The 21455-nt window shown below is 40.8% G+C and overlaps 1 protein-coding gene and 1 long non-coding RNA gene across 2 annotated transcripts in view; one reads left to right on the plus strand and one right to left on the minus strand.

Moving 5' to 3' along the window:
• Positions 1-17367, plus strand: part of CPVL (carboxypeptidase vitellogenic like) — a 111833-nt gene extending 94466 nt beyond the window's left edge. The window contains 1 exon segment of the mRNA XM_067042437.1: positions 17263-17367. Coding sequence (XP_066898538.1) covers positions 17263-17367 — 105 coding nt within the window.
• LOC131762925 (uncharacterized) overlaps positions 5333-21455 on the minus strand; it is a 58649-nt gene continuing 42526 nt past the window's right edge. The window contains exon 5 of the long non-coding RNA XR_010842189.1: positions 5333-5711. This is a non-coding gene — a long non-coding RNA (uncharacterized lncRNA). The remainder of the gene's footprint in view (positions 5712-21455) is intronic.

Here is a 21455-nt window from a genome sequence, read left to right on the forward strand (position 1 = left end):
TGAGGTCCTGAAATAGAGGAGACAAGCTTTGTAATGTCTAAGCTGTGAGGACTGATCCCTGTTTGAGACATGGTGTTTCCTGTGTAGTGAAACCAGCTTGAAAGCTAAGTATCCACAGGGGGCACCTGGCATGCTGGTGTCATCCTGGTGCCTTCCTCAGGCAGCCACAGTGAGTCCCCCAGCCCCCAAAAGCACAAGCCCTGAGCCATGACTTATACTTTGACCTTGACCCAGGTTTGGCTTATGGAGTCCTCAGGACTGTGGTCTGCCATACTCTTCTCAGGGGCTTCTCCCTGAGTTTCCAACAGGAATCAGACCTTCTGTTAGGGTTTACATACAGAGAAACCAAGGCAAGGAGCCCACCACCCTCAAAGCTTGACTGTTTTGGAGAGTCGTGACCAATGGGAGGCGAGGGGTAATGAGAGGAAGGTGGACTGTGGAGTTAGACCAACCTATGTGAATTTCAGTTTTGCCACTTACCGGCTGTGGGCTGGGCGCAGGTGCATGGGGGTGTCAGGAAGGCCAAAGGAGACGCTAAGGATGGCTACCAATCCTTCAGCATTTGCAAGCCCTCAGGCCAGTGGTCTGCCACACACTTTCTTATCCACCATTTTATGGAATACTCATAGCTCCCCTGTAAATTATGTGATTGTATTTACTAATTTATAAATGTAGAAACAGAAGTTTCACCTGGAAAACTTGATTAAGGATTCAAATAGTAATAGTATCTGAGTTTTGACAGCCCACATTGTTGCCCTTTCCCCGGCACCGCTGTGCTTTAAGTACCCGTGGAGGCCATGGAGCGGGAAGGATGGAATATTCTGGTTGGCCACTGGCCCAAGGCTACAAGTCTGCCCTTGGTGGTGGTGGTGACAGAGGTGGGTAGAGTGTGGGTGGTGGCCAGTGTGTCTGGCAGTGCATCCAGTCCACATAGAAGAGGCTGTTTTCTAAAGAAAAGCAGAGTGCTTACACGGAATAGGAGGATGGGGAAAGCCTGGTGTGCAGACAGAAAGCAATGAACAACTACGGCTTCTTAATTGTGCTTTTCTAAAACTAACATCAACCATTTTGTTTCTTTGACTACACACAACTGAAAAATGGAGGAAAGAATAACCACAGTCCTTCGAGTGGAAGGGAAGGTCAGGCTAGGATTTCATCATGTGCACGGATAATCCACAGAGAGAATGACTGAGCTGGCCACCTGCCTCTCTTGAACTTTCTGATAATTCTTTTTTTTTTTTTTTTTTTTTTTTTTTTTTGCGGTATGCGGGGCTCTCACTGTTGTGGTCTCTCCCGTTGCGGAGCACAGGCTCCGGACGCGCAGGCCTAGCGGCCACGGCTCACAGGCTTAGTTGCTCCGCGGCATGTGGGATCTTCCCGGACCAGGGCACGAACCCGTGTCTCCTGCATCGGCAGGCGGATTCTCAACCACTGCGCCACCAGGGAAGCCTGATAATTCTTTTTTTTTTTTAATTTAGTATTTTAAACATCTTAAGGAGCATTAGAAACTATTTCTGAAGAAGCCAACAGTTCCAGAAAGGTGTTCAGCAAGTCCTTGGTTGCACTGACAAAATCAGAGTAAGCAAAGAGCAACAAATGTAACTATTGCATTCAACTAATTGATAGGGCATGAGAAGTTAAAATAATATTTAATGGAGGAAAGTAACTGTTAAACAGATTTGAGACAGTGATTACTAAATGCAGCTAATTCCTGGGAAAACGTTTTGGCTTTGTTACAGAAATTGTTAAACAGAATCTTCATCTCTCTCCCAGCTCTTGATCTTTACCAAGAGGGATGGCCTGATTCATGGGTTCTTTGTCCCTATCTTCCAGACCTGGGGAAAATTCTTCTGTCCACCTTTGGGAATCAGACTGTGGGCGGAAAATCAGACATAGCAATCAAAACATACCCCTGCCCTCAATATAAAACTTGCCATCAAGAGCTTCACGGATTCTCCAGAAGCAGGCATTGAGGCAAAGTTTGGAGTGCAAGATATTTATTAGGGATTAACACCTGAGAAAGGAAGGGGTAGGAAGCAGAATTGGCAGAGGAGAAAACCAAACTATGATAGAGGCCTGACAAACGTTGGCCAACCTGCAAGGGAGCTCCAGAGAGAGTAGTTTCCATCAGAGTATCTTACATCAGACAAAACTGATCAGGCCTTTATACCTCCCGCCTCACTTACTCACCAAATGTGGGATGCCCTGGGAAGGGCATCATTTTGGGGAAAGGCTGTGCCCTGCAGCTGAGGCAGACCCCAAAGGAGCTGGAGTCCGTCTGCTGACTGGATCTTCCCACAGCTGGGCCGCAAGTCCATCCTTGTCTGATGATGCATCTGTCTTCCACAAAGGCCACAGAGATGATGCGGTTGCAAGCTCTCAGGGTTTGCGTGGCGGTGGGTGAATAGACAGCAGCAGGAGTTGGTGGTTTGCCTAAGGCCACATGGGGGATTGGTCTTCCTTTGTTTGCATCATGTAAGCTTTCAGTTGAGCTCTTAGTGTCCTTATGTCTTCTATCTGCATTAGAAAGATGGATCCAGCCTTGTTTTTCAGTTCACATCAAGATTCCAATATAGGAACAACAGATCTTTCAGGGAAAAGAATCAAGAATTGTCAGGCAATAGGTCCCTTTTTCAGTTATTTATTACAGAATAAGAAATCGCTCCAAAACTTACTGGCTTACCACAATAATAATTTATTATTTCTCACAATTATGTGGGTGGAATGGGCTCAGTAGGGTGGTTCTTCTGACTGGGGTAGGCCGAGGTCACACACGCAGCTGCATTCAGCTGAGAGTTTGGCTAAAGCTGGGTAAGGTAGTCTCCTAGGTAGTCTCCAAGGGAATCTCCTGTCCTCCAGCACTCTCTCCATATGACCTCTAACCATGCAGTGTCCTGGCCTGGACTTCACAGCATAGCAGCAGGTCTCCCAAACCGAGAAGCAAAAAAATGCCTATCCCTTTAAGGCCAGGGTTCAAAAGCCCCAGACTGTTATTTCCATTGCATTCTCTTGGTCAAAGCAAATCACAGAGCAAGGCCAGATTCCTCCTGATGACAAGAATGGCAAAGAATTTGGAACCACCCTTGTCCACTACATTTTCCTAAGCCATTGTGTCTCAACCCTTGCAAATATAGATTCCCAAGGCCTATTTCCAGATATTCTGACTTTACTGGTCTGGGGTAAGACCTGAGCATCAATAGTTAAGCTTCTTAGGAAATTTAATATGCAGCTGGTTTGGGGGAACCCTAAACTGTGATGTCTTTTGTTCCTCTATTGGCAAGGAAATGGCTTCCATCTTGCAGGAATCCTGTGTGGCTTACAATTGGATAAACTTCCGTTCTGATGCCTAAGGGGTTCTCTAAATCCTGACCTATTTTACTTACTTACAGGCCAACCAGAAACCTGAGAACATAGATTTACTCTTAACAAACCAGCCATTGATCTGAAGCATCACATTTAGAAAAGTGTCCTCTAGTCAACAGTATTTACTGGTATGTCTCTGGTTCTCTGAAATCCTCAGCCAAAACCTTAAACTAAATTTTAAACCTCAGTTCCCTGCCATGCATTGTAGGTTTACAAGTGATCTTTGTTCTCTCAAAATACTGATAGACCATTGGTAATTTAGACTCGTAGAAGAACTCTTTTATTTACTCAAAACATTAGCTTCCTTTTCCCAGCAGCATTGTGTCCCATACTGAAATGATGCGATCCTCATGGGCAAAGTCTTCTGTTACTTTCCAACAAAGATACAACTAGATCAAGCAGGGTCTCCGGTAAACATCATCCAGAAGAGTTCTCAGCAAAGATGTTGCCCACCAGTCACAGTGTGTTTCTGGATATTAATTATTGATCAAATACTATTGATATAATAGATTGATACATTTAGTTCCATGCCAAAGCAAAAATAAAAATGCAATGATTTAGACCGAAGCCTTATCAGGAGTAAACTTAGCACTTCCATTAGGTGATCGTTAGGTTATTTAATAGATTCCTAACCTGGGGTAAGGGTCTGTGGTTAGATTCAAGGGGTCAATGAACTTAGAAGGGAAAGAAATTGCATCTTTATTTTCACTAACCTCTGACTGAAACATCATTTCCTTCCATTATGAATGTAAGCAACAAACCACAGCAGTATTAGCAGTGCCTTTGACTTTGTCACCATAGAAAGCAGAGATATTTTCATATCAAATACAGATGCTGTTGCAAATAGCTAGAAACAATGCTTATGACCATCACTACTTTAAAGCTACAGGAGTTATCAGACCCACAGGTTGCTCTTCTATATGTGTTCATATAGAAGGATGTATGTTGATGTAGCACAAATTCATGTTTAGCTGTTTTGATCATTTCAATGTAATGGCTTCATTTGTAATCTATAATATATATGTCTATATATTATGATATGTATCATAATATATATATATGAGTGAATCATGTATTTAAAAACATTATTCTGAGAGGTAACTATAGGCTACACTAAACAGCCATAGGGGTCCAAAGCACACAAAAGACAAAGAACCCATGGATTAGACGATCTGAATTGTTGAAAATAATTCATAGACTCTCCCCACCCCAAACCATGGACCACCTTTGGTGACCTCAGATTGAGAAGTTATGAGCTTGAATTTTATTTATTTTTTATTACCTTGGCGATTCTCACTACTTCTATTATCACCATACTCAACGGACATTATAGTTTAGGGATTAAGATAATGAATACTGTGTTAGACCTGGATTAGCTCCCAGCTCTACCACTTACTAGCTGTGTGACCTTGGGCAAGTTACTTAACCTCTCCAAGAGGTTCCTCATCTGTAAACTAGGGTTGATATTAATACCTACCTCTCTTGCAGAAGGATTCATTATTAGAATTAATTAAGATAATGCTAATTTATTACTTGACACTCTGTCTGGCATCTAGTAAGCATGTAATAAATATTTATTTTATTGTCTTTGTTGACCTCTCCTAGCATGAATCCCCTGTTTTCACAGGGCAAGACGCTTCCCCTAACCCCATCGAACAGGGTCCTTAAGAGATATTATGTCTTAAAGCCTCAGATGATGAAATGGGCTGAGTATTATTCATCAGATAGGACTAGAAATACTGAAGTTGTATCCAGTTTTCCCTTCACCAGAACAAGGAAACTGTCTTGATGAGAGATGGAAGAAGTAGAGGGGACTGGGGAGGTGTTCCATGTTTTGCTGCATGGCAGTCAAAAGTATATGAAAATCACCAAATTGAGTGATGAGATGTTTCTAAAGCATTGAGTCCCTTCTAGTTTAACAATAATCGGAAACATCCCTGTTGACAATAAATGAAGGATCCAGCCTTAATGCTTTTGTTCTGTTTTTTTGTTTGTTTGTTTGTTTTATTTGTACTGAGCTTCTAACAGATAGAAACAGGGAAGAAGGGGAATATAGGAGCTTAGATTTAGAGAGTAAAACATAATCTAGCAAAAACAAAAAAAACAAATGTTTGGCAACTTCTTGCTCTTCTGCTGTCCAGCATGGAGATGTGGGTGTTATTTTTGTTCCTCTATTTATTTTTTTATGCAGCAACTGGAGTCCCAAGGTTTCCATTCTGGCACCAGCTCTGTCTTCTTGGGGCTGCTTGCCAGAGGGGGACTTCCCACTTTTGCCTTTGTTTCCTTCAATTGCTTCTCTGTATCCTCTTCACTTACTGTTTTTAGATGTAGGGTTCATCTCATCATCCCTGTGTTGGGCAGAAGGAAAAAGCACAACAGAGAACATGTTAAATTTCTTAAAGATTCATTTTTGTGAGTTGGCAGCATCAGTAGGTGGGTTTTTTCTTTTTTAGTTAAAAATTGAGTAATATCCAAAAATACATATCATACTTGTGTAAGGTAAAACAAACAATGATAAATGAATACCCTTGCGCTTACCAGTCATTTAGGAAATGCAGCATTACCAGCAGCCCATCCCCTTCCCTCACTGGCCCTGGAGGTAAACCACTGCCCTGGATTTTTTAATCACCCTTTTCCTTTTTTAAAAAAATTAATCGTTTTACTGCAGATATACATCTCCATAAATGATATTTTACTTTTCATGTTTAATTTTATATAAAAGGAATTATTCTGTATGATTTTGCAATATACTTTTGCTCTTCAATACTTTAAAAAAATGTTATTTATTTATTTATAGCTATGTTTGGGTCTTCGTTTCTGTGCGGGGGCTTTCTCTAGTTGCGGCGAGCGGGGGCCACTCTTCATCGCGGTACGTGGGCCTCTCACTGTCACGGCCTCTCTTGTTGTGGAGAACAAGCTCCAGACGCGCAGGCTCAGTAGTTGTGGCTCATGGGCCTAGTTGCTCCTCGGCATGTGGGATCTTGACAGACCAGGGCTCGAACCCATGTCCCCTGCATTGGCAGGCAGATTCTCAACCACTGCATCACCAGGGAAACCCTGCTGTTCAATACTTTGAGATTCATCGTGTTGATACATGCAGAATTGTGCTTCGTTCTTTTACATTGCTGCATAGTATTCCATTGTGTGATTATATCATTTGTCCATTCCACTGCTGATGGGCATTTGGGTTGTTTACAGCTTTTTGCTACTATAAATATTGCTGCTGTACACAATCTTGCAAATATCTCCTTGGCCCCCATGCAAGACTTTCTCTAAGAATAATTCCTAGAGGTGGAATGGATGAGTTCACAGGGTTTGAGCATCTTCAACTTCCTTAGGTAATGCCAAGCTGTTTTCCAAATTGATTGTATTCTTTCCAGTAATGTACAAGGGTTCTGGTTATTCCACTATCTCACCAACTCTTGGACTTGTCTCTAGGCATCTTTCAGCTGGGCTTGTTAAGTGAAAGAGGGCACTTAATGTCTTTTCCCATGTCTAATAAACATGGTCTGTCTTCTTTGTCTCTTGCTCTCTTTCCCATCTTCTTCTCTGGCTACCATCAATTGAAAGACTGTAGCATCCACACCCATTGAAAGGGTGGAGTGGATATGTCATATCCAAGTCTTGGTACTGCTTTGGTCGTGTGGATGCACTTTTCTTTCTGGATGGCCTGGGCTGATGCTGGCTATCAAAATAACCCGCTTTAAAAAAATTAGAAATTTATTCCTTCAGCACCTTATCACTTCAGCTTACCAACAGTGGCTCAGTATAAGAAGCAACTAATAAAACAGATATTTAAACTTAAGCCTGGATTTGCAGGCAAGGCCTAGACCACAGGGAGAAGAACCTGAATCTTTTTTCTAACACAGCACAAATCCCCTCACTTCCATCACTTTTCCATTGAAACGACAAGGAAGTGAAGTTTTTTAGCCAGTCGCTTTGCTGTGAGTCTTAACCAGAAAATTAAGACTAGTTATTGGCAAATACTACTCACCCAGTTCTTTAGCTAGCCTTTCTCACATCTGCTCGCTTTGCTGTGAGTCTTAACCAGAAAATTAAGACTAGTTATTGGCAAATACTAGTCACCCAGTTCTTTAGCTAGCCTTTCTCACATCTGCTTTATAGTATCCTTCTCACTGACCTGATTTACTCACTTCCTGGTGCTTGACACAGAAACCACAAAGAACTACTTAAAAAGAAAAACACTGATTTTATACAAACCAATAAAAAAACGTACAGCATTTTGGGGGACATAAAAAAAACAATGGCTAGCCTACATTATAAATTATAAAATGAAACAGTTTTTGCCTCATGGTATTTTAAGAAAAGGCACAAATTTTAAAAGATGCTATTCAAGAACACTCTGAATATGTGTTTTTAAGTTGTTTAAACTTTTTCCTTTTACAATAGCCTCATTAACTGGTCTTAACTAGTCTCCTTTCTCTCCAACCTACCCTTCTCTCTGTGCTTTTTCCAAAATGCAAGCCCGATCCTGTTTTTCCTTGTTTAAAATCCCTCACTGACTCCCTGATACCTGAAGAATAAAGTCTGAACTCTTTACATAGAAGAGTAAAGATGTTTGATCTGGCCTCTACTTCCTTCCCCAACCTGGACTCTCACTCTCCCTCCTTCTTAACTAGAATCCTGAAAAACAAAACACCTTATAATTCCCCAAGCACACCTTACTGTTCTGTCAGCCAATAATTCCCATGGATTCCTTCCACTTTTCTTATAAGGCCCTTCCTACTCTTCTGACTGCCTGGAAAACCCCCATTTGCCTTTCAGAGCTAAGTTCCAGCATCACCTCTAGGAAGCCCTTCTCCCAGAATTCCTCCTTCTCTGCATCTCTCTCTGTGTACATCTCCTGTTGCATGTACCACACTGGGTTTTCATTTGCCTCTTCAATTGCCTTCCTCCTCTATTTGACACTGAGCTCCTTGAGGACAGGAATAATGTACGATTTATGATTGTAGCAAACCCCTTAGCACAGTTCCTGGCACTCAGTAAATGTTCAGCGAATTAGAATTAAAATCAAATTGTCCCCAACCTTATGCCCACACCCCTCTCATTTGTGTGTATATTCAAATACTACAGTTCTCAAGGAATGCAATAGTTGCTCACCATTTGTACACACCAGAATGTCTTCTAGGAAATAGACTAGACATGCTGAGATGATGAATAGTTCAAAACAATGCCCACCAAATGAAAAGGATGCATTGTTTATGTCCACTGAAGACTATTTCCTTTCTGTGTTACATAAGAGAAAAAAAGGAGAAATATTCTGGGAAAAAAATTATGGAAGGGGTTGTAGAAGTTTCATTATCTCAGTGGCTGACTAGTGTGTCCTCTCCTTTAAAAAAATTGAATTCTTGGTATTTGAGGGGGTTTTTTTTCCCTTTTCTTAAAAAAACATACAGCTTGCTTCTTGAAAACAAAGGCAATAATAATAGCAACTCCCAATTTTACTCTGATTATTTGCCAAGAATCCTCTTAGTTCATGTGGTTCTATTTCATTAGAGAGGACTGATTAGCTTAAAAAGAAGGCTACTAAATTAAGCTACTCAAATATGTGCTTAGTGAATACTCAGGGGGCTAACTTATTGTATTATTTAAAATATAAATTGGATAGCAGATCTATTTGCTGAGGTATAACGGCTCAGCAATGATGCATAATTTTCTCTTAGCTATTGAGTGATTTTCAATAATTTATTGAAATGTAACAGAGAACCATTTCATTATGGGAAGTGAATAAATACTAAGAAGGCTAACATTTAAAGTATTATCTGCACATGGAGAACGGGTTTTCAAAATTAATGTTAGGGCTTCCCTGGTGGCGCAGTGGTTGAGAGTCCGCCTGCCGATGCAGGGGACATGGGTTCGTGCCCCGGTCCGGGAGGATCTCACACGCCGCGGAGCGGCTGGGCCCGTGAGCCATGGCCGCTGAACCTGCGCGTCCGGAGCCTGTGCTCCACAACGGGAGAGGCCGCGACAGTGAGAGGCCCATGTACAGCAAAAATAATAATAATAATAATGTTATTGAGGAACAAAGAGGAATGGGGGTTTGCCTTTTAAACAATAACTTTTCGTTGTTTCAGATTGAAGCATAACCAGATTTACAAAGTTGCTTGTGGGAATAGTTAATGGAGCCAAAAAACAAACATGGTAGAGCGTGGAGTTGGGTAGAGAAATGGGCAGCATGAAGGAACAAAATAAAGTTGTGTTGCAGTATTGCTATGTCGTCAGCTGGACTAAGGGCATTATTTTTGCCTTGCACTCTTTGGTTTAGCAGTAAAGACAGTGTGCCTTGTTGTTTCAACAAACGGCATCATTGAAAATGTTGCACCATTTGCCATATCTTGTCTTCTAAATTCCGGGAACCTGGGGGCATTTGTGGGGCTGGGGTCCCCTTAGGCTGTGGGTCAGGAACACAGTTGAATGTAGATACCCTCTCTGGTCAGGAGTGGCCCCCAAAAGACCACCTTTGGCGTGTCGTAGGGGCTCTGATACACAGAAGGATCCTGACAACTTGGTGGTGTGGTCTTGAAATGATTACTGCCAGTAATACTAGAACTCAGTGGGGACAGGCAGGAATGGAAGCAGGCAACAGGACCTTCTTACCTTCCTGCAAATATTTGAAACCCAGCCAATCTGATATCCTGCGCCAAGGTTTCAGAGAAGATAATTTACCCATTTGAATGGATATTTCTTTGATTTATTTTGGGAAAGAGGAAGAATGCCTTAATGTCTCATGTTTCCCCAGGAACATCAAAATATCAGAGAACCAGTGGTCTGAGAGTAAACCAGCTTGGGAGGGAGGGGAGCCACTGATCTGTAGTGTTTGCCAATTTCCATGGTGTAAATATTCCCACCATGGCTGATTTCAGGCTACCAACATGGTGTCATCAAATGTGGAGTGGGGCAGCCACATGCATAATCCAATCTCCTAAACCAGTGGGAAAGAACTCCAGCACACCACTGCTGGAGCTAGCCTGCACTACTGTTTGCAGGAAGCAAAATTTTGCCAAGTTGGCTGGCTCTTGTTTCCATGTTACCCAGAAGACAGTAAGTCAGGATCTAAGTCCTCACAACACTCCTGGCAGAGAGCATTTGCTGCTATAACCTCTGCCCTCTCCTCCCCCATTCTCATTCTCTCTTCCCAAAGAAAACTACAAATGTGGATCATAAAGCTAGATATTGAGTAAGGGTAATGAATGAACTGGATTGTGCTTTTTATCCTCTTGTGGATATCTAATATAAAAACTGGACATGGAGGAAGTAAAGTTTTGATTACTTTTTAATTGCATGAAACCCTATGTTGTAAAGTGGGTTCATAAAAGGGAAAAAAGACACAACAGCTCTTTGCCATTCTGCTGAGACAAGTCAGGTCTTGCTTGCTTGACATTTCTGTGTGGGGAGAAGAGGGTGTTTGGCATTGCATGAGGTGAAAGGGGGTGGAAAGAAGGGGATGGATCCTGGTGTTGGCAGGCTTAAGGGATACAATTCACTCTAGACAGTTAAGCCTATTGACAGAGGTTTGATTTCTTATTTAAGTTGCTTTCTTACTTTAACTGGAACATTCTTTCCCATGGGAAGGAAAGATTCATAGCATGGAAATAAAAGAAGCCTGGAAGAGAAATATTTCCCCTCCTAAAGAAAATATTATAATCTATCTTTCCCTTCCTAAAGAAAATATTATAATCTATCTTTCTGAAAAAGTATAGTAAGGAAGTTTACAGTTCCTAGTAACTTCTAATCTTTCTCTGCTCTTAAAGGGAAAACATATTCCTTTGACCATAAAAATTCAGATAATAATAGTATGATGACCTTTGGTTGAGTGCTTATTATTTGCCTGTATGATACGTGGTACAAGCTTAATACACATCTGTGGACCAAGTGCCATGTAACATTTTATATGCATTATTTCTATGAATTCTCACAGAGAGTTAAATATTCTTAGCACGTCTAACCATTCCAGATCGCCTGACACTTCTTCAGTGTTAGCACTAAAAGTTTTATGTTCACAGTAACTCCTCAGTCCTGGGCAAACTGGGACAACTGGTCACCCTAATTCTTATCTCCATTTTACAGATGGGAAAATAGAGTTAGTTAAGTCATTGTGCCCAAGTCATGGAGCTGGGCTCCAACCCAGATCTGCTAAATCCTGAGTCCATGCCTTTAAGCTTTTATTGTTCTTAATAGAGTGAGGTTGGTTTGACCCATGCTATTACTGTGTCATAATCAAAAGTGGGAATCCTAAATTATGATATTGTTGCAACTGATTAAGTTAGATGGTGCACCTAGAGAGCCTTTGGGGAACTGTAAGGTAGCACCAAAGCTCTATATTGACTACTCTAGAAATGATACCACTGCTATGGCTACATTTAGGTCAGCTAAAGCACCCTTTCCCCTCAATAAATATTTGCTACCCTAGAACTTACAGTGGTGAATCTGAAGGCATTTTCCCTAAGTGTTGTGGGAGCAGCCCTGAGCCTTGACCTTCACTTTTTTTTTTTTTTGAAAGTGACTTGCCTTACTCTTTGTTAAGAGGTGGCTGCTAACAAGCTTTGGCTTATTTTTTATTCTCATTACCAAGTACCCTTTCTTTTTAGTATATTTTTTATTTGAGTGCGTATTTATTTTATTTCTACTCAGGGTTAGTGTCTGAAAACAAAAAGGTAAGAGTTTGTAAATGTGGAATGGAATAAAAATAATAAAATAAATTTAGTGTAAATCAGAAACTAACAAACAAGATTCTCTTGAGTGTCTGCATCAACCTGTAGTAGAAAACAAGGACTATAAACTATCCTATATCACCTGCCTCCCAAACCTGCTTCTGCCATGTGCCTCTTTTCTTCTTTCTTGGTTAATAACATCACTTCTTGCAAAGCTGCACATGTCAGAGCCTGAAATGGGGAGGATGTTTGTGTGTTGGGGGCAGTGCTTTCACTTAAACTTTATGTCTGATTAATCACTAATTTTATTATTTCTATCCCAACATCTCTCTTCCCTTCCCCTTCTCACCATCTGTCTTATGAGCCTACATCATCTCTCACCTGAAGATCTAGTCTCCTAATTTGCCTCCTTACCCCAGTATCATTTCCTTCCAAATCAGCCCCCTCATTACATATTAAGTCATCTTTCTGCAATGCAAATCTGAGCGTATCACTACTCTTCTTAAAACCCTCGAGGATATATCCAGAATAGGCAAACCCATAGAGACAGAAAGTAGAGTAGTGATTGCCAAGGACTGGAAGGAAGAGGGGAATGGAAAGTGATTGCTAATGAGTATAGGGTTTCCTTTGGACTGATAAAAACGTTCTGCAACTAGATAGTGGTGATGGTTGCACAACACTGTGAATATACTAAATGCTACTGAATTGTTCAATGTAAAATGGTTAGAATGATAATTTTATATTATGTGTATTTTAACACACACACACACAAATCCTATAGGATAAGGTCCATGCCTCCCAGCAGCATGTCATATGGGGTTTACCTGTTCAACTGTCCCTTCTGCTTTCCCACTAACTCTTTACAACTGGAACCTCTTTTGGATTACTGCACGTGCCATGCAGTTTCATGCCCCACTGTTTTTTGTTTTTTTTAAAAATTTATTTATTTTGGGCTGCGTTGGGTCCTCATTGCTGTGCGCGGTCTCCCTCCAGTTGCGGCGAGCGGGGGCCACCCTCCGCTGCTGCGCGCGGGCCTCTCACTGTCGTGGCCTCTCCTGCCGTGGAGCACGGGCTCCAGGAGCGCAGGCTTCAGGAGTTGTGGCTCGCGGGCTCCACAGCCCAGGCTCAGTAGTTGTGGCACATGGGCTTAGTTGTTCCCCGGCATGTGGAATCTTCCTGGACCAGGGCTCGAACCTGTGTCCCGCGCATTAGCAGGCGGATTCTCAACCACTGCCACCAGGGAAGCCCTCCTCACTGTTTTTGAACTCACAGTTTCCTTTGTCTTTAGTGCATCCCTTCCCCCCTCCCCACCCACCATTGTCCGGTGCTCTGCTCCTCCAAGACTCCCAGGGAGTCTCCCCTGACACATCTATGTCAACACACCCATTGTGAATTTCCCTCTATATTTCATCTCAAAAGGCACAACTGAGAAACGTTTATTGCCAGGTCCATGTTTCTAGTTCCAGGGAGCATTGTATTGTTTTCTAAAACGTAAAGTGGAATGAAGCTTTAAAGTGTTTTGTATAACCCTTTGAAAATTCCTGACATCCGGAACATATGAGTTTAGGGGTTTCAGTTCTAGTGTGAAAGCACCCAAAAAATACAGTTTCTGGTGATGAGACCATTTCAATCCAGGGAGCCTTGAGATTAATCTTGTCACATTTAAATATGTAATCATGACCCTGTCACATTTTTTTACACAGCTCTAAAAACTCTGTAGTGATTTGTGTTCTCGATTCGTGAGTGGTGAGTGGCTTGGCTATAAACATCAGAATGGGTTTTTTTTTCAGCACTCATATATTTATTTTTGAGGTCAACTTCAGTAAAATGCTGTATGGTAATCTGATAGAGAACATCGAGAATTTTGTGGTATGTGAAAAAGACTTTGTTCCTAAATGAGCTTTTCTTTCCAATCTTAATGACACCATTTATGATGTCATTTGGTCATTACATATGGCAGCTCAGAATTGGACCAGGGATCAGGCAACTCACTGTGAATAAGAGTTATAACACCTAACCCCTGTCATCTCTTCTTTACCACTTGTTTATCATGGATGTAGAAGGTGGATGTGTGTGTGTGAGAGTATGTGAGAGAGAGAGACTCTGTGTGTGTGTGTGTGTGTGTGTGTGTGTGTGTGTGTATAAACACCAGAAGAGCAGATGATCAGGAAAAAATACACTAAGGTGAGGTCATGAGTAGATGTTAACCAAATTTCTCTTTGTATTCTCCCTTGATGTAAAAACAGAACTGCCTGGTTTCTCACAAAATAGAAAGTTGGTTTAAATAGCAGTTCTCAAAGCGTAGTCTTTGGACCAGCACCAACATTACTTTGGAACTGTTTGAAACACAAATTCTTAGGGGCCTCCCTGGTGGCACAGTGGTTAAGAATCTGCCTGCCAATGCAGGGGGCACAGCAGTCTGCTTTAACAAGCTCAGGTACTTTTATGCACGCTTGTTTGAGAACTACTGTGTTAAATCGCTTAAACCAAGATTTTTCCATGCTAATGTAGGAAAACAATGTTCTAGGTTGGTTAGGTGGATACAAGCATTTTGATCTTGGATTTTGAATACAGATAATTACTGTAAGAATAATTACAGAGAGAGGGTGATGCAAGAGGGAAGAGATATGGGAACATATGTATATGTATAACTGATTCCGTTTGTTGTAAAGGAAAAACTAACACACTATTGTAAAACAATTATACTCCAATAAAGATGTTAAAAAAAAAAAAAAAAAAAAGAATTTAACCAAAGGAAATAACCATAGATGTTTAAATCTTCAGATTTCAAGAAATGTTCATGGTAACGTAATTTATAAAAGTAAAAGATTATATGCAATTTAAATAATCAATACATGGGGATTGGTTAAATAAATGATGGTATATTCATAAAAAAAAAAAAAAAAAAAAAAAAAGAATAATTACAATGGCTGATATTTCTTAAGTACCATCCCAGGCCAGGCACTGTGCCAAGTGTTCCAATGGATATTATTCCATTAATTCCTTATACAACTATCCCAGGACATAATATTTTATTCTCTGCTGTACAGTTAAGGAAACAGAAACTCAGAGACATGAAGTTAATTGCCCAAGGTCACACAGCTTGCTGTGCCTCTGGTCATGCTCCTGCACTTTGACTCCCGAGCCCAGGCCATCAAGCACTATGCTATCCCCCCACTAGTGGCAGCTCTGGTCTGGAAGACAGAATGACCTTTAGCTCCTGAGTATTCAGTTTATTACTGTTCTGGATGGTTGCCACCAAACTCATTTCCAGCTTAAGCAGCTGGGTTTTGTCATAAACATGACTTCATTAAATGTCCTCAGCTGAGCTGAAGCTGCATAGAAATCACTCATCGGATTCCTGCCAAGGCCGGAGAATTGGATGAGAAACTACAGGAAGAGAATTCTAGCCTGGGATAGTGGGGGCAGCAGAAGTTTCCCTCCAGAGCCACATGCACGGGCTCTTGTCACAGACGTGTTTACTTTCAGTCTGTGACAAAAAGTGGGACACGGTGGGTTTCCAGATGCATGCCGGAACACAAATGGTAGATGGACGCCGCTGTCAAAGCAGCAAGGCACAGATGACGGCTGATGGAGGGTAGCCTGAAGCAGATGTCTCCAATGGTATATGAGGGGTAAGGCCAATCTCAGTCCTTACCTAACTCAGCGGGCCGTTCAGAGGCGAGTGAAACGTTCTGTGACTAAGCCGTAAAGTTCTGTTCAAAGTAAGGAATTATTGTGTAAGTACTGTAATTTGATTAAAAACACTGGTGTTTGTGTTAGAAGCCAGGGTTCTAGCTGCTTCCTCCACTTACAATTGTATGACCTAGACAAGCCCCCCTTATAGCTCCAGTCTCCTTGACACTGCTGTGAAGGGTGCTCTCTGCCATTGTTCAGGGCACAGCTTCTACAGCTATAAGCTGCAAAATAAAATTCATCTAATAACGTTGATCCACTTCTCTCACAACAAGGTTGGAAGATGGTGGGTGTTGGGGGAAGGGGGTAATATAATCAACACACTATGCAAATATATATTTTTTTCTTTTTTTTTTCTGCTTCAGTTCTTTTCAGATTGATGCAGGTACAAGGTCGGCCTCTAGTAAAGAGACTTTTTTTTTTTTTTTTTTTTGTGGTACACGGGCCTCTCACTGTTGTGGCCTCTCTCGTTGCAGAGCACAGGCTCAGGACGCACAGGCTCAGTGGCCATGGCTCACGGGCCCAGCCACTCCGCGGTATGTGGGATCTTCCCAGACCGGGGCACGAACCCACGTCCCCTGCATCGGCAGGCGGATTCTCAACCACTGCGCCACCGGGGAAGCCCCCATGAAGTTTTAAGGATGCTTTATATATCCTGAGAGGTGACAGAGGGGTCCATTGTTATCCAAACTTGTTGAGTTTACCCCTAAGACTAGTGGATTCTGTTATATGTAAATTATACACAGAATTTGGGGAGAAGTATACTGATACCCCCATTTTACTTTGAAATGTTTCAAAAAGATAAGGTGGATTAACAGATGGATAGTGAGATCCATCTGTAAGAAGACAAGTGAGTGTTAATGAGAATATCTAAATGGTACATATATGAAATTCTTTCAAATTTGCTATATGTTTGAAAATGTTTCATAATAAAATGTCAGGAAAAGTAGAATGTTCTAACTCTTTGCTGCTCAAAAATGGGATCTTAAAATTTCAGCTATCAAGGATTTCTCTTTTGTTATTGTTTTAATTTTTTGGAGGATCAAAATATCTCCTTTATTAATGGTACAGGCTACGGTGGAAGGTATAGCTTAGTGTGACAGCCAAGCGGACCAGCTAACTGAAGGGTGGAATTAGGTAGATTCCTCCACCCAGTTGTAGGCAGAGCTGGTCTGGGGTAGGTCTCCCCACCTTAGTGCCATAACCGGGTAAGAATTACAGCACAGCACGGAGGCGCAGACAGCTCCGTCCCAAAAGGAAAAAGATAAGGAGGAATTTTCCAGTTCTATACATGTCAAAGATGAACGCAACTTGGTATAAAATTAAATAACTACACAATTTTAAAACTTTCTTACCTTAAGGTACCTATTATTAATGCTATCAAAAGCAGACAATCAGCATATCCAAAGGCATGGATTGATATAATATGTTCTTTATTTCATGTAAGCTTTAAGAATACTTTAATTCCAATTAGAACTTTCCATTTATCTGGAATATCCGATTCTCTAAATTTCAGTTTTTCTTCTTTAAGGTAATTGTTCGAGGTGGAGGCCACATTTTGCCCTATGATCAGCCTTTGAGATCTTTTGACATGATTAATCGATTAATTTTTGAAAGAGGATGGGATCCTTATTGATGGATCAGCTACTTTCCTAAAAGAGGAAGTCAGGGATTTTAATCTTTGAAAAGAAAATTTTCAAAACGGAAAATGTCACATAAATAAGAAAATTATCTTTTTAAATCTGCAAAATGTTTCTCATCAATAAAAATTATCCTTGAAACAAGTGAGGTTCTGTTTTGGAGGATCACTACAAAATTAACTGTTAGAAGATGCTGTGCATGAGTTAGAATTACATCTTTTAACTTAAAGGATGGAAAGGATGGATTCTGAGACACCGATTCAGATGGAAATGGATAAATAAATGGGATGTTGGGGCCTTGAATAGGAATTTTTAATTCCTTCTAAAATGATGTGAAAAGTGCAGTAAATGAATAAAGTTGTAACTACATCTTGTTCTATAAATAACAGAAAAGTTTATCATACCATGCATCTGAAGGTGTTTGGTAAATATCAGGTAAGAACATCTGACATCATTCCAAAGGAATGGTTGACCTTATAATAGTGGTGAGGAAGAGACTTTGGAATGTAGAAAGTCTTAGCAAGAAAGGTAGCTTGGAATTCTTTGAATTAGAAATCTTATATGTAAAAGAAATGATGTACTGATTGATGATAAGCAGAGGATCTTAATCAGAGAACATACGAAATCTTTGCCTTTTCTTTCTTCTTTTTGTTTTGTTTTTTTTAGTTCATTGGTTCATTTGAAATATACACATTTATCAAACAGCCTGCAGGCCACCTTAGTTATGAGCCATTTTTAATTTGGGTTTTAAATTCTGTACTTCTTTTAGCCAAATAAAGAATAACCTAATTTTGTATAATAATTGTTGGAATATCAAAAAAATTTGACATCATCTTGCATCCAAATATATACATTTATAAATATGTATACATGAGTAATTTTCCAACTAAAATATCACATCTCAGCACATCTTTCCTATTTATGCATCACATGTTCACATCTCTAATTCTACAGCGCATTTGGCTTTTTCCACATCATTTCCCCCTCATATTACCCATCTATGAATTGGCTCACTGGGGAACTAAATTTAAAAAGTCAAAGCCTCTTGCTGAAGATATTTTATTGAGTTCTTTTAATTTCTCATTTTGTGCCTGATTTCATTCAGGGTTGAGATTTTCCTTTTTTTTTTTTTTAATACATGTTGTTCATTGTGCCCATATACTGTGAGACCTCAAATTGAACATTCTGATCGAAAGCAAATTTTAATTATTGCAGAGAATCAACTGGGGGAAGCGTGCACAAAGCTTTGCATACAGCCCCACCTGCAAGTTAAATAGTTGCATTTGGTCCCACTAATATGTAGTGGAAAGAGCACCAAACTGTGGCTGGGAGACCTGGGATTTAGTCCCAGGTGTGTCGCACACGCACTGGATGTTTTGGATAAGTCATCTCACCGTACTAGCCTTCCAAAGTCTCCAAGAAGATAGCCAGAAGAGATTTCTGAGGTTCCTTCCAGCTCATATATCATTGTCATAGTGACTGTTTCACCAAGGAACCATGAGATGATATAGTCAAGCCTCATTATTAGTGGATTCTATATTTGCATCCCCTACTGATTAAAATTGATTTGTAATCCCCAAATCAATACTTGCTCGCTTTGTGGTCACTTGTGAACATGCACAGAGTGATGACATATTTGAGTTACCCAATGTGCATCTTCTCGAGGCAACACTGCCTTTTTGTTTCACTTCTCCTAATGTAAACAAACATCCTTTGGGCAGTCTACTTAGTGCCACATTTTCTGCATCTTTGTGCTTTTATTGGTGATTTTGCTATTTAAAAGGACTCCCAAGCATAGTGCTGAAGTGCCGTCTAGTGTTCTTGAGTACAAGAAGGCTGTGATGTGCCTCGTGGGGAAAAGTGTGTGTTAGAGAAGGTTCGTTCAGGCGCGAGTTATGTGCTGTTGGCTATGAGGTCAATATTATTGAAGCAACGATATATGTTAAATAAGGTTTCTTTAACACACATAAAACAAGGTTGCGTTTTCATTGGATGACCAAAATGTGGTGACCAAAGGCTAGTAGGAACCAAATCCTGGATTTCCCTGGGAGCAGTGTTTCAGAACTCTAATTCAGTGTTTAGGGAGGTGTTATAGAAAATATCTACAGTGAACAGACAGAATGGACTGTTCTTATGGAACACTTAGAGTAGGGATCAACACAAAATCAGAGCTCAATAAGTGGAAGTGGTAGATGTTGTCATTGTTTTAGATGTTGTCATTTTTATCATCTCCCTGTCCCAGGCACTAGGCCAGTGTGGACTGTTGGGGACAACTTGCCAGGCCTTCCCAGAGCAACCCTAGCCAAGTGCCTTGAAGCTACAGTCCTATGGAGACTGAATCTGGCAGGTATTTTACATTAAAAGAAGGGAGGGCAGGGTAGTTCAGAGACTAAAGAAAAGCAAATTTTTGAATTTAATTAGAGAGAGTCCTTTGTGGAGAGACTCTCCCAGTGAGGTAGGCATCCTCCATGAGATACACCAGTCTAGTAAGGTGCCCTCCCTTAGTCCAGACAAGAGACAGGCAGAAAGTGTCACGTGACTGCCGTTACTGCAAGCAGACAACTTATATAAACAAGGGGAATTAGGGCTTCCCTGGTGGCGCAGTGGTTGAGAGTCTGCCTGCCGATGCAGGGGACACGGGTTCGTGCCCCGGTCCGGGAAGATCCCACATGCCATGGAGAGGCTGGGCCTAGGTTCATGAGCCATGGCCGCTGAGCCTGCACATTCAGAGCCTGTGCTCCGCAACGGGAGAGACCACAGCAGTGAGAGGCCTGCGTGCCACAAAAAAAAAACAAAAACAAAAACAAACAAAAAAAAAAAAAAACAAGGGGAATTATAGTGAAGACAGGTGAGGCACCTTCTCAAGCTTCTGGGTCCAGCATACTGCTAGTGACTGCAATGTATATGCCTGTAGGATGTTATCAATGTGGTTCATTTCATAAAAACAAAGTCTTCCAATAGTAGGATCTTTATAATTCTTTGCCATGCGATGGGAAATGGCCAGGTCTCTCGTACCACATGGACTATCTCAGGGCAGTGTATTTAAAGGAGCTGTAGAACCTGAGAATGGGTCCTGCATTCTTTCTTTCTTTGACAAAAAGACAAGGGTTGCAGATGGGCGAGTGGCTATTGTTAGTATGTCATCTAGCAGATTTTTTTTAAAAAAGTAAACACATAATCTGCCCTTTCAAGGTAGAAGTGATACTTTAAAAATTAGTGAGAATGTAATTTCTTTTCAAAAGAAATTTAATCTATGGCAAGAGCATTTTGAAAACAGATGTTTGGAAATGTTTCCATTTACTGTGTGTGCATTACCAAAAAAAAAAAAAATCCTTAACTCAGGAAAAATTTCAACAAATGTCTTTACATAAAAGATGGGATTGAAAAATGCATGTTGGGAGTTAATAAAGCTCATCTAACGAGGTATTGCTTCCATTTGGATCTACATCTCTGGAATGTGTCTTTTTCAGGTCTGATGGTCTTGGAAACCAAGTGTCAAAATAAACTGAACATATAACCAGACATTTGAATGTTATCTCACAAAAGGGTAACCCAAGATTTTCAAACATGACAAAGCATATTCAACACATTGCTCCTATTAAAAATACTAACAGTAATATTTTATTATTATTATTATTTTTTTTTTTTTTTGCGGTATGCGGGCCTCTCACTGCTGTGGCCTCTCCCGTTGTGGAGCACAGGCTCCGGACGCTCAGGCCTAGCGGCCATGGCTCAAGGGCTTAGTTGCTCCGCGGCATGTGGGATCTTCCCGGACCGGGGCACGAACCCGTGTCTCCTGCATCGGCAGGCGGATTCTCAACCACTGCGCCACCAGGGAAGCCCTAACAGTAATATTTTAGAAAGTATAAATATTTTGTACTACTAAAAATCAATTTTTAAGAATTAAGTATTTAAAATTTCATCCTTTATCATTTTAAAGTTTCCATTTTAATTAATATTTCATAGTATAAATGTTATTAGTACAGTTGTGGCATGGTTATACTTTATAAATGAGTGAATAATTATACATAGTTTGGTATGCCTTCAGCAATTTTTAACAACAGGGGTGACATAGCATAAAGGT

The sequence above is a fragment of the Kogia breviceps genome, chromosome 9 (assembly GCF_026419965.1).
Source record: "Kogia breviceps isolate mKogBre1 chromosome 9, mKogBre1 haplotype 1, whole genome shotgun sequence".
NCBI lineage: Eukaryota > Metazoa > Chordata > Mammalia > Artiodactyla > Physeteridae > Kogia > Kogia breviceps.